The sequence below is a fragment of the Pagrus major genome, chromosome 17, assembly GCF_040436345.1.
Source record: "Pagrus major chromosome 17, Pma_NU_1.0".
Taxonomy (NCBI): domain Eukaryota; kingdom Metazoa; phylum Chordata; class Actinopteri; order Spariformes; family Sparidae; genus Pagrus; species Pagrus major.
The window spans coordinates 16,856,501-16,869,158 of record NC_133231.1 but is presented as its reverse complement, the minus strand read 5'-3'; the positions used below and the strand labels follow the sequence as shown (position 1 = coordinate 16,869,158).

The window sequence follows — 12,658 nt, the reverse complement described above, 5'->3', positions numbered from 1 at the left end:
AGGTGTGCCAGGTCATTTCAGAAACTTAACAAAAAAGTCCACAATTGTGAATTTGATACCATTCTGGTCAAATGCAAACATCACCTCTGAGTAAAGATGCAATATTCAACTAAACACACATGAAGCAAAAAAGTTTCCACTTTTGTTCTCCATTTGGTGTCATCAGTGATACAATTCTTTATTTGTACAAATACAATGCAGCCACAGTCACCACTCTCAGTAATTATTCCCTTTTTATTTTGTTACAAGGATTTAGGCAGACCCTTGACATTAAAAGACAGTTTAAGCTATAAATACATAGATCACAAAGTAATATAGATGAGTGGTGAATTGAGTAAGGTCCTCTGGGTTTGCAGCATTCTGTTCACGAGTGATGCTTTTGTGCATATCGACAGATGGACGAATGAAACAGCTTCTCTGGTCTCAGTAGTACAACTCCTGATCCCACCAACCTGAGAGATTACAAGCCACAGATTAATGAGTACTGAATAGACGTAGAGATGTGAGTTATGGTTGATGAATGGATATTAAATGGTAAAGTATCTTACTTCCTGGATATCTTCTGACTCCTAACTTCCTGATCTCGTCGTAGACGAAGATTAAAATACCGTATGGAACAGGAACAAACCACCACTGGACTCTGGAGAGAAAACAACATGTAATATTAGACCACCGGCTGTAGCTTCCTTTTTAATCTCATGGGGAAAAAAAACGTGGAAAAATAACGTTCTTCCTGTTGGTTCCATATTTATGATGTTTTAATTAAAGTATATAATCTTAGAATTCACAACATACAGACCACCAGTCTGACCTCTGCTGTCAGATGGTGACCATGTTGAACAGACTGTGTCTTTACCTGATGGGCATGAAATTGAAGATGTTGGGCATTCCAGGGCAGTAACAAAGCAGATTACCCAGGCAGAGCTGGAAGACTATGGCAGACACCAAGACACGGTTCCTGCGCACAAATAAACACACAAATAACCAAACATCCTGCTGGAATCTAGAGAGCATAATAATTCAGGTGTAATTGTTTCCATGTGCAATTGATTGACACTAAATTAAAAGGCCATATGTCTCTGTTTTCAAATGAATGTATGAAATTAAATTTAGAGTTTTATACAAATGTAACAATTTCAATTATACCACCAATCGCAGGATAAGGTGTTCAAATACTTAGTTTAGTTACCGAGGACAACCTCTTTGTTTTTGGCTGGTTCCACTTTAGGGCTGCAACTAATGTCATTGTCAATTAATCTATTATTTTCATGATTAATCATTTAGTCTATAAAATGTCAAAAATTGTAAAAAATGCTCATCTCTATTTCAAAAAGCCAAAAGTGACATCTTTAAATTGTTTCTTTTGTCCAACCAACATTCCAACCCCCCTGGGCTCTTTATTTACAATCATTAATGACAAACAAAAAGGGGTATTAATAATAAACAGAGAATTAACCCTGTTAGGATTATAATTTTAGCTGTCAAAAAAACCCAAAACATTGTGCAGAGTGATTTGTGTTTTTGATGGGTCTTTACTGACCTGAAGAAGCCTTGCTGGAACACAGAGAGACGTCGAGTTTTCCTGATCAGCACATCTGAGATCTGACAGATCTCTATACTGACGAAAAACACAGTGTAGCACGTATACTCCTGGTACAACCTCTGACTGAAGGTCTGTAAAGAGACGAGAGGACATGATGAGGGGCTGATAAAAAAGATGATTACATTCACCCAGGAAACAAAAAATCTGTGTCCACAGTTTGAAAAGGACTCAAAGGTAGGATCTGAAGTCTATTCTAACCCATTCTTGTCCGTAGCTGTCCTGTAAGTCTTGAAGATGAACATCCTCCCACTGAGAACGCAGGCCGACACACAAGAGAGGAAACCAGCCCTCCTGGGCCATGGCTGTGAAATAATCTGTAAAACCTGCAAAAGACTGGATGGCTCCTAAAACAGAGACAGAAGAAATAAAAATACTAGTTTAACAGTTTATAAATGTAGCTCAATGTGATACATTTCAGAGAGCATATGGGACAGAGTGCTCTGCTATCATCTTATCTGCTTTATTGTGCAAGGATAAAAGAGTAGGTCTGGTCTCTTAACGGGCTAGTCATGTATTCTTTGAGCTTGAAATTCATTCAGGTAACATTTATCTTTGTCTATTTTTTTGTTTATGTGAAGTATTCAGATTAATGTATCTGAGTTAATAGTAAGTTTTGTCTCACCTATCTGGAAGTATGAGTACACAGCCAGGGCTTCGTTTACCAGGCGATGACGGCGAGGGTTCCTGGGCTTTAGGTGCATGATGTCGCTCTCTGCTTTCTCATAAGCCAGAGAGACAGAGGGGAACTACAGGGGAGACAAACAATATTACAACAATATATATACATATACATATGTATACAGATATATATACAAATAAGTAATTTTCTTTTCTTGCTGAACTGGTACTAATAAAGTAATTACTCACGATGTCAGTGGCCAGTTCGATGAAGAGGATAGTGATGCAGCCCAGAGGAAGAGGCACGCTGACGGTGATGTAGATCAGATATGGAGTCAGCTCAGGGATGTTCTTGGTCAGTGTGTAGGCAATAGACTTCTTGAGGTTGTCAAAGATAAGACGGCCTACGAACACACCAAACACACATTCACACACCTCAACTCAACAGAATAGCTCACTATACTCAGTGCAAATATAAACTCTTCATTGATCAGTGGCTGACAGGATATTTGAGGGGCAGGGGCAAAAGAAACGGGGCACCACATGTATGTGGGGGAGGGCACCAGTGCGCAGAAAGTCGTGATATATTTATCCAAGAGGGCAGTTCTACTAAAGTTTTTTTCGAACATGAAAATTATGACCACCTCATCAAGTGATGACAAGTGAGCCATCTCCCAGGGAGTTGACCCTGAGTTAAGATTGTTTTGTCAAAACACAGAGTTTCTTCTCACCCTGCTCCACTCCAGTGACAATAGAAGCAAAGTTGTCGTCCAACAGGATCATGTCTGCAGCGTTTTTGGCAGCATCTGACCCAGCGATACCCATGGCGACACCAATATCAGCCTTTTTAAGAGCCGGAGAGTCGTTCACACCATCACCTGTTACAGCGACGATAGAGCCCTGTGGGGGGTTGAAAATGAAAAGATGTGTCACAAGCCTGAAAATGTAGTCCAATCATACACACAAGATATGAATAAATGCAAACCGGTATCTTCCCCTGCTGCTTTTTCTTTCACAATCCTCCCAGGGGGCTGTATTGAAAAAAGCTATTCTCTTTTCAGCATCTTTCCTCAATATTTTTTTAATTATGTGTAAGGGAAACTTTCTTTGGACACATTGTTTTTGAATTGCTGAATTGAATATGTTTATTTACCAGACGCTGACAACTCTCCACGATAATCAGTTTCTGCTGAGGGGACGTTCTCGCGAACACCATCTCAGGATGGTTCCGCAGTGCGTCATCTAACTCTTCACTGCTCATATCTTTCAGCTGACCACCACTGATCACACAGGCACGGGCGTCCCTACACACGGAAAATTGATGAACGGGGTTAGATACGACAAAAACAGACAGAGACTAAGTGCTATTTACATACTGAGAAAGTATTGAAATGCTCAGTCGACAGAACTGCTCACAGTCAGGTTGTGATGTCAGAACTACACAGTAATCACCCCCAGCAATGCCCCATCGCCACATCATAAAGGCCTGCCTCTAATACAAGCCTCTACTGCAGGAAATACGGTACCTCTTGTTGACTTGTTCAACAGGTATGCGCTTCCTCTGGGCAATATCTTCCACTGTTTCACTGCCCTCCGAGATGATGCCAACATTAGCTGCGATGGCCCTCGCTGTGATTGGATGGTCACCAGTCACCATGACAACCTGAAATCCCAAGATCCAAACGAATGTTATCAGACAGGGAAAAACCTGTGAAATTCTGTATTACAAAAGATTTGGCACGCATATTTTTCCAATATTGGACTGTTCATGTGTATGTGGAGTAACGCTGACACACCCTGATACCAGCAGTACGACATTTCATCACTGCATCAGGTACAGTGGCTCTCGGGGGGTCAATCATTGAGATGAGACCAGCAAAGCACAATCCTGACGTGGTGAAATTCATCTCATCAGTGTCGAATTGAAAGCCTCGGGGAAACTCTTTCTCATTCAGATAGATGTGACAGAAACCTGGAAGGAGAAAAGAAACAGCAGATAGAACAATATTTTATGCAATACACTGTACGGTAAAGGGAACTGACAGTTTTGGGGAAACCATGCCGCATGATTTTGTCACATTAAGCCATAAGAAGCACTAACTAACTGACTAACTAACCCAGTACTCTCTCTCCCAGTCCTCCCAGGTCCATGTAAGCTGTCTGAAAGGCTTCGCTCCACTGCTCATCCAGAGGCAACTCCTGGCCTTTTATCAAAATGGTGGAGCAGCGCTCTAAGATACGTTCTGGAGCCCCCTTCATCACCAACAGGTAGCGAAGGTCGAGAGGATCCTCCAGTTCATGGATGGACAGCTGGAGTGAGAGAGAGAGATGGTTCACAGGAGAAAAAATATATTTTGTCCACTGCTGTTCTTCTTTCCAGTGTTGTAATTTAACAAGGATGACAGTAAGCAACAACTCTCACCTGGAACTTGTTGGTGGAGTTGAAGGGCACCTCCACCACTTTCTTGAAGCGATTACGGTAGTCCATGACGTTCCCTACAGTGAGCTCAGTGAACTTCAGCAGAGCGGTCTCTGACGCATCTCCCACCACCGTCCTCTGTGTGAGAGGGTAAAAGTGAGATACAAATGAAACAAATCTTTCCCTGTAATAATTTAGAAAAACAGATTACAAGGATAAACTTTAACGCACTGTACCTTAGGAATAGGTACACCTTCCTGATTAGGTCTGAATGTAGCTCTGTTACACAGGGAGGCCACCCTCGCCACTGAACGCCATGTTTCTGACGACTGGTCAAAACTCTGGCCTGGAAACCACACAATCACATGATTAATGAAAGATTACTCAAATGTGAAATAATCCACCTTTTAAAACAAACTTAGCGGTTAAAATAGCAAACCAAACCATTTAAACAGGCTTTTATCTGTGTGTTTACCTGACTGATCCTCAGTGGTATCAGCGGAGTGGATCTGGTTGTCGAACCAAAGGTGAGCAACAGTCATCCTGTTTTGGGTCAGGGTACCAGTCTTATCAGAGCAGATCACGGAAGTGGAGCCTAAACACACACAGTAGAAACCAAACATCTAGACTTTTATATTAAAGGAGACCTATTCTTGTGCGTGTAAAAGATCTTGAAAGTTAAAAAGGTCAAAGTCCGCACCAACAAAAGCTCCTCTCTCCCGCAAGAATCACTGTTACTTAACACTGGACATTATAAGAAAACTGATGTGTTTTCTGAGCACTAAAGCATGTAAACCTATTCTAGTAGTGACCCAAATTAAAATTATGAAACCTGAAAATGAGCAGAATATACTGTATGTCTTAAATTTGTGTCAAAATGTTGCATGAGGTGTGGAGCTGTAGTTGAGGATGTAAACATGTGATCGAAAAGCTTTCTTTGGATGGTAAATCTGATAAAAGGGTTATTTCTAAAATTTAAAATTTTAAAATGATCACTTATAAATGTCCCTGGTCACATGACGGACTGTCCTTGAACTCAACAAATCTGTCAGGAGCAGGATGTGTCTGGTGTTCAGCCATACAAACCTAATGTCTCCACGGCCTCCAGGTTCTTCACAACACAGTTCTTCCTGGCAAGTCGTTTAGCAGTCAGAGACAGACATACCTGTAAACAGAGACTGGTTAGATTTGTCCAGCCTACAGAACATATGATGAACTAAATCATTCACATTGATACTGTTGTGCCAAACATGCCTTCACACCAGTTCTGATTGTATAGTAAAAGACACAATGGAAACTAGACACCATAAACAATTATATTGCCGTTGCAGTCACTCACAGTAACTGTAGCCAGTAGCCCCTCTGGCACATAAGCCACCACGATAGCCATGAAGAAGATCATGGCTTCCAGGAAGGCATATCCGATGAACATGGCAACCACAAAGAAGGTGAACCCAAAAAAGATTGCAAGACCGGCGATGATGTCAACAAAATGCTCGATTTCAATGGCAATGGGCGTCTTCTCGTTGCCGACGCCGCTCGCCAAGCTGGCAATCCGACCGATGATGGTACGATCACCTGTGTTAATGATCATACCGGTAGCAACACCTGGAGAGGAGAGGAGAGTTACAGTCATGGCTAGAGCTCTAGTAGAAGAATGTATACATATAAACACTTAAATAAACGACTAAAAAGATGATAGGTTATCATATGCATGTGTGTACTGTTCACTGTACCTTCCAGACAGGTTGTAGAGAAGAAAGCAATGTTTCTGGTCTCCAGCGGATTCTCATGAGTACATTCTGGGCTCCTGGTTTGCGGTTCAGACTCCCCTGTCAAGGACGAGTTGTCCACCTGGAAGCCAAAGTATATTCACAAAGGTTCATTACATGTCGATAAGCATGTAATAAAAGGGGGGAGGAAGGGAGGATGTCTATTAATGGGTTGGCCCACACCTGCCCAAATAAGAGTGCTTAAAAATTTTAAAGGAGGTGTAGTGTGTAAGAATTGGCCACCTGTTGGAGGTTGCTGCAAACAAATGGGGGGCAGCATATCACCAGAGGAACCGCTAACTATGGCTCAATATACTCTTTGCTGTAGTTATCAATGGCTTTAGCTACTAGCTGCTGATAGCTAGTTAGCTCAGTTAGCCATGCAGTTAGCTGAGCTGGCTTTAATCTCCGTGGACTGGGAGCTCGGAGCAAGTGGAGGAGTGTTGGTGTTTACACGTAAATGGGTTTGGCAGCCTCCCAATGAACACGACCAGATCAGGACCGAACACAGCCCCTGAGGATGCCCCTTTGACATAACGTCACCACTGTTCTCTTCATTTTTTGAACGTTTTAAACTTAAATACTGGCCATATCTTACACATTGCTCCTGTAAGTCTTTCATTGTCTTCTTCTCTATGTAAAGAATATCTGCTAGCCTAATGAAGATGCTGGCCTAAAATTACAAGGTGTTGAAAATGACATTACAGTTGACAAATGTGGACATTTTGGCATCACATTCTGGTGTTAGAGAAATACACTGATTTTGTGGACTCAATGATGACAAATTAAAGAAATTTCGTAACAAGTTTCTTTATGGTTTTATCAACCAGTGTATCTGTCTTTGCCCATATGTATGTCTGGACACATAGTGTGGGTGTGACCTACCTTGCAGCCCTGACCAGTGATGATGCGGATGTCAGCAGGGACTCTGTCTCCTCCTTTGATTTCCACCAAATCTCCCACCACCAATTCGTAGGCGTTGATCTGGTTTTTCTGGCCATCCCGGATCACAATGGCTTGCTATTTTATTGACATTAGGAGTAAGGTTAGCAAAGGTGAAAGGAGATGAGCACACAAAGAAAGACAAAGAGTGACAGAAAAGAGATATAATGATAAAGACGCAATTATTATTTATTTGGTTATGTGCAGCTCACCTGTGGCACCAGATTCTTGAAGCTGGCAATGATGTTGGTACTCTTAAACTCTTGGTAGTAACCAAAGCAACCAGTTACCACGACGACAGCAATTAGGGTGATGGCCAAGTACAGCTGGAGTGAGAAAGAGCCATAAAAACATTCATATCTCTGTTTTTGACAGTGAAATAATGGAGTAAAGACTCTGTGTGGAAATATAATTCACATTGTCAAAGCTGGTGAGGTTCCCTCGAGCGAGTTCAATTCCAAAGGCGATGAAGCAGATGCAAGCTGCGACCCACATCAGACACTGCAGCCCTCCAGCAAGCTGCCTGGCAAACTTCACGTACTCTGGAGTTCCTTTAGGGGGCTTCAGCTCATTGGGACCGTCTCTCTCCAAGACCTGACGGGCAAAGGTGGTGGTCAAACCCTGCGGATGGAGAACAGAAAAATAGATGATATACATGAGTAAGTTTGGAGAAAAAAAAGCTTGGAAACATCATTGTCTTAGAACCTGAAGGACACACAGAGGGAAAACGAGAGAAGTTGATGATGGTTCAAAAGAAAAGTAAAAACAAAAAGGTTTATAAAATGAACCTATAAGAAGAACGACGTAAAGAAAACATAAGAAATACAAGAAAGAAAGAAGGTCATTACAGAAGACATGTCTTACCTTGGTAACGCTGGTGGTGTATCTCAATTCTAGCTCTTCAATTGTAATCTCATGGTCGTCCTGCAGGAGGAGACAGATTACATTGATTGAAAACAAGCGGAAGTTTTAAAGGGCAGATCAGTGAATCAAGGTCATTTATTCATGGCTGGTTGGTTGTAACTGGTGGTAATACTGAAAGTGTACGACAGCTGGAATAAAAGTCTGAGTTCATTACTTCTCACAAACCATCAACGTGTGAGAAACTGTAGTATCAGTCAGGTACATATTTACAGTACAAAACTATTAAAAAGGACTGCATTACATGTCTTATCCACTCACTACAGCTGTCTCTATATATGCTACTATTCTTTGCCAAATAACTCTTTCTTTACTTACTATATCCATTTCTCTCTTCATGCCCTCCAGTTTCTCCTTCTTCTTCTGCTTCTTCTTCTTCTTCTTGTCCATGTCTCCATCCATCTCGAACATGTCGTACGTGTCCTAAACACAGGCAGCAGTGGGTTAAATATTGGTATGCTGACATTAATGCAGGAAATCTACCTGTCCGATGGCTTGACATTCTTGATAAAATAGATACCATATGTATTTTGACTTCTGTATATGCTGTGTGCTCTTCAAATGGACTGTGCATTTTGAGCACCCAAACAGTTCTTGAATTCAAATATGTGCATACACATTTGGTTTGTATTAAAATAAACAAATCTTGACACTTCATTACTTGGAGTACTTCATGTCCATGACAGTCAGAGAAAACAAATGCTTTCTGAAATAACTTGAAATATGGTGCAAGTTTTAACTGATGTATTCATACTTTTTCAGCTGTACCAACTCGACAATAAGTGGTTGAAATATATAAAGACACTGGTGAAATGTCCATCAAAAGGAACTCATTTAATAGAATGAATGGATTTATTGAGTGGCTGATAAACGAATGACCTTCAGTGATTCCCGTTTGAAAAAAGGTTTTGTTTGTTGCTGAGTCCACCACTGGGTTGTGGAAGAAATGCCAAAAACCCAAATAATAATAATAATAATTTTTTGAGGCGCTCATATTATTGGGGGTTTAAAGGTTTAGGGATATTTCCTGAGACACCCCCAGTGGAGCTTGAAGTAATTTTTTTCTTTTTTTTTTTTACATTCACAAAATACTTATTCTTGAGTGGTCATCAGCTAATCTGCTGGCTCTCTTACCTGTTTATTCATGGTTGCAGGTGTGATGGGGGACTGCTCTCCTAAATCAATGGAGGTCCAGACCACTCGATCCTTTTTCGCCCCCGAAATCTTGGCTGTCAGTAAGGGTCCAGTCCCAAACACACACCCTGTCTCTCCCTCACATGCACACAAAATGGTCAGGAACAGGACAAGTTGTCTGTAAAAGCCTTTTATACATGACAACTCCCCTTTTGTATGCACATGCGCACAAACACACATGCACGTTTAAACACGCACTTTAACACGACTAACTACGCAAAAAGGTACCTCAGGTAGCAACAATGTCACCCCTAGCCAGGACGCACACATACTTACAAATACACTAATAGACTCATATCATAAGCTCTGCGTAGGTTAGTGTTTCTCTGGTATCTCTTATCTCCCTTCAGCACGTTCCTTATCCAGATAAACTGATTGGAGTTAAGAGCAGAGGAACAGTGAAGGTTAAAACAAACCAATGTCATTCCTTCAAGTCTGCCTGACATTGCACTGCATCAATTTACAACAAATGCTACGATGCAGCTACAGTGTACTGTTGGCCAGTTGACAGTCAGCACTGCCCTGCAGCAGAACACCGAGCTGAACAAAAAGGGAGAAGACATGAGGGAGAAAATGGCCTGCAGCTGGGGTTAAACAGCAGTCACAACTCATGCCAATCCCATCTCATTAGCAGAGTTGTAACAGGTAGCATCAACCACAGAGGAGAGTTAATGCTGTCAGCTTGTCCACTGTGGTTGTTTTTCCTCCTTTTACAAGCAGTCACTGGTCATGTGTTTACTCTGATGACCTTACATCCCCCCTGCCTTCACCCATCTCCTCCTCTGTCCACCCCACACCACCATCATACTTTATTTATACACTCCTCTCTGCAGGTATGTGAACCTCATTTGTTATTTGCTTGCGTTCCACCAACCCAACTCTCGAAAAATAGAATTCATGCATTACTACTCTTATTCTAGAGAGCTGAGAAACACAAACAAGGCATCATCCTACAAACACGAGAACTTGAACCACCTCCCATAACTCGATACGTCTTATTGTCTGTGATTATAGCACATATAGTTTGAACTTGTGAAGGATTTGTGTGCTGTGGTTCTAATTGCAAGGTAACACCTGTACATCACGGGACAGAAAACCTGTAGGACGTAACTGAGAATCACTGTTGTAATAAAAACACGAATTTCTGCAAAGAAGCATTGGATTATCGGAGGGTGGCTGAGGAAAAGGCAGTGGAGAGAAACAGAAAAGTAGAAGGAACTTTGAAAGTTGCAAAACAGTATGACATTGGTCTCTTATCTGCTGCTTTATCTGCTGGGTCCACAGCCTCACACTGAAAGACGGAAACAGTCTGAACAGAATTGTTCAAATCTGTTCTAAGATCACAAGTGAAACAAAGGGGTTTAAGCTATTTTTTGCGATCAACAGTATCACAAAAAGTATTTTAGCTTCTTCTAGACATGTTGAATTTTCTCTGTTGCCATCAGAATGTCGTTATGTTTTACCTGCTTGTGAAACTAACCACTATTCAAAATCTTTTATACCCTCTGCAATTCCTCACAGTAGCCTCAGTAACGCTCAAATAATTTGTCTCAGCACCTTCTACTTTCCTCTGATAGTGAGCAATGCTGAAAATGAGATTGTTTTCAATTTAACATAGAAAACACAATTAAATTCTATTTGGTTAAGTTTATTGTTTGTTTGTGTATTAAAAGACTGTACTACTACATTTTGAATTTTTGTATTACAGAAAATGCTTTGAATTGAACAAAAATCCATGAGTCATTTATATTAGAATAATAACCAAGATTTTTAATCAAGAATATCAAGAACACCGGTGTTCAGTGACATTAAAGCCTAGCACTTCGCTGTGTTAGGCTGCTGAGGGTCATTTTATCAGATATGCGTCAGCAGCCGTCTCTACCATGCTCTCTACGTATCAAGAACCTCTGACAAAACACAATTACACTTGGAAAGGTTAAATACATTTGTGGATACAATTGCAGGTAGTGACTCTATTATAAAATATGATTAATCAGTAATATTGCCTCTGAAATATCCCACCAAAACACACAAATACAGCCGACTAATTTTAATACTACGGTAAGGGAAATTATAGTTAACATGAGAACATAACTTCAACTCAAAGTAAATTTAAGTAATTATTTTGGAAGCCATAATATTGTGTTATCCTGTGAAGGGAAGTAAGTACAAATGGAGCTGAGGTCACCCTGTCCCTAAAGTGTTCTTTAAGAGAGTCAATATTGTACTGCAGCCTAATGTTTACCGTCGAGTGACAGTGGCTTTGTAACCAAAGTATTGTTATCAGCCTGATTTTATCAGCTCTAATTACACGTTACAGGGGGACAGGTGAAGAAGAAGAGAATAGAGGGGGTGATGGGGTAACAACAGGGTGAGAGACAGGGACAGATTGAGGGGCCAACATTTCTGAACACACACTTCCTGCCCTCTGTAAGTTTAAGTGCTGGTTTACCCAAATGACAAAAAAACGAAATGTGTGTTTTATCTGGGTTAACAGTGGCACAGTCAGTTCACACAGAATAAAAATCACAAAATAAATCTTATGAAAGGTCTTACGGAAAGCCATTGTTGAGCTGCATCATGGGAAATGTAGGATCTAGCATTTGAGGAGCTGGACCCATAAAAGTCAGGTTATCTCAGTATTTTATCAAATTAAAGCAAAATTGGGTCCCGACATTAAATTTTTGCCCCAAAAGTCACTAAAAATGTAATCAGATCATAAACTATATCTGACTGCAAAACCTGGGCAACCAAAACTATCTGGTCTGGGCAGGAATCCTCCTGTTTTTGTCTTGTGAGTAAAACATGAACCGTGAACATGAAGCTAAACTACATCCCAGTGTTGAAACCAGCCGTTGACTCAAAACTTACTCAAAAACTATTTCACTAACTTTGTAAGTTGCAGTTTGTGGTGCTGTTCAATTATATTTCTCATATTTGTTCCACCATATTTATTTCACTTCAGGTAGACAGAACATGAGGAACAGCATTACCATTAGGCTGCGTAACTTTTGATATTGATAAAAGATTGTTTATTTTGAATTTCTTTTTATATGGAAAGTACTCCATTCACAAGTAAAACAATTTAAAAATAAAATAAATTACACATACCACAATTTAAAATAATAATTTGACACTTTTTTATAGATGAAGAATGGAAAACAGCAGAAGTTTTAAACATTTTGTTGT

The 12,658-nt window shown here is 40.6% G+C and overlaps 1 protein-coding gene across 1 annotated transcript; it reads right to left on the bottom strand.

The window, feature by feature from the left end:
* Positions 1-423: 423 nt before the first annotated feature.
* LOC141011863 (potassium-transporting ATPase alpha chain 1-like) lies at positions 424-9,421 on the bottom strand. Its single transcript, XM_073485189.1, has 24 exons — positions 9,410-9,421; positions 8,594-8,698; positions 8,219-8,278; positions 7,772-7,975; positions 7,567-7,680; positions 7,298-7,432; positions 6,377-6,494; positions 5,980-6,248; positions 5,727-5,805; positions 5,116-5,235; positions 4,877-4,986; positions 4,644-4,778; positions 4,339-4,531; positions 4,018-4,193; positions 3,748-3,884; positions 3,375-3,525; positions 2,953-3,121; positions 2,471-2,625; positions 2,226-2,349; positions 1,802-1,947; positions 1,541-1,674; positions 857-958; positions 549-640; positions 424-452 (listed from the first exon to the last, which is right to left on the bottom strand). The coding sequence occupies exons 1-24, from the start codon at positions 9,419-9,421 to the stop codon at positions 424-426; spliced, it is 3,069 nt and encodes a 1,022-aa protein (XP_073341290.1).
* Between the last annotated feature and the right edge of the window lie 3,237 nt (positions 9,422-12,658).

Coding starts and splice junctions, on each gene's coding strand:
- LOC141011863 (XM_073485189.1), bottom strand. Junction 7,433..7,566: donor TCAAGAATCTGGTGCCACAG/GTGAGCTGCACA, acceptor TCAATAAAATAG/CAAGCCATTGTGATCCGGGA. Junction 2,350..2,470: donor TCGAACTGGCCACTGACATC/GTGAGTAATTAC, acceptor TCTCCCCTGTAG/TTCCCCTCTGTCTCTCTGGC.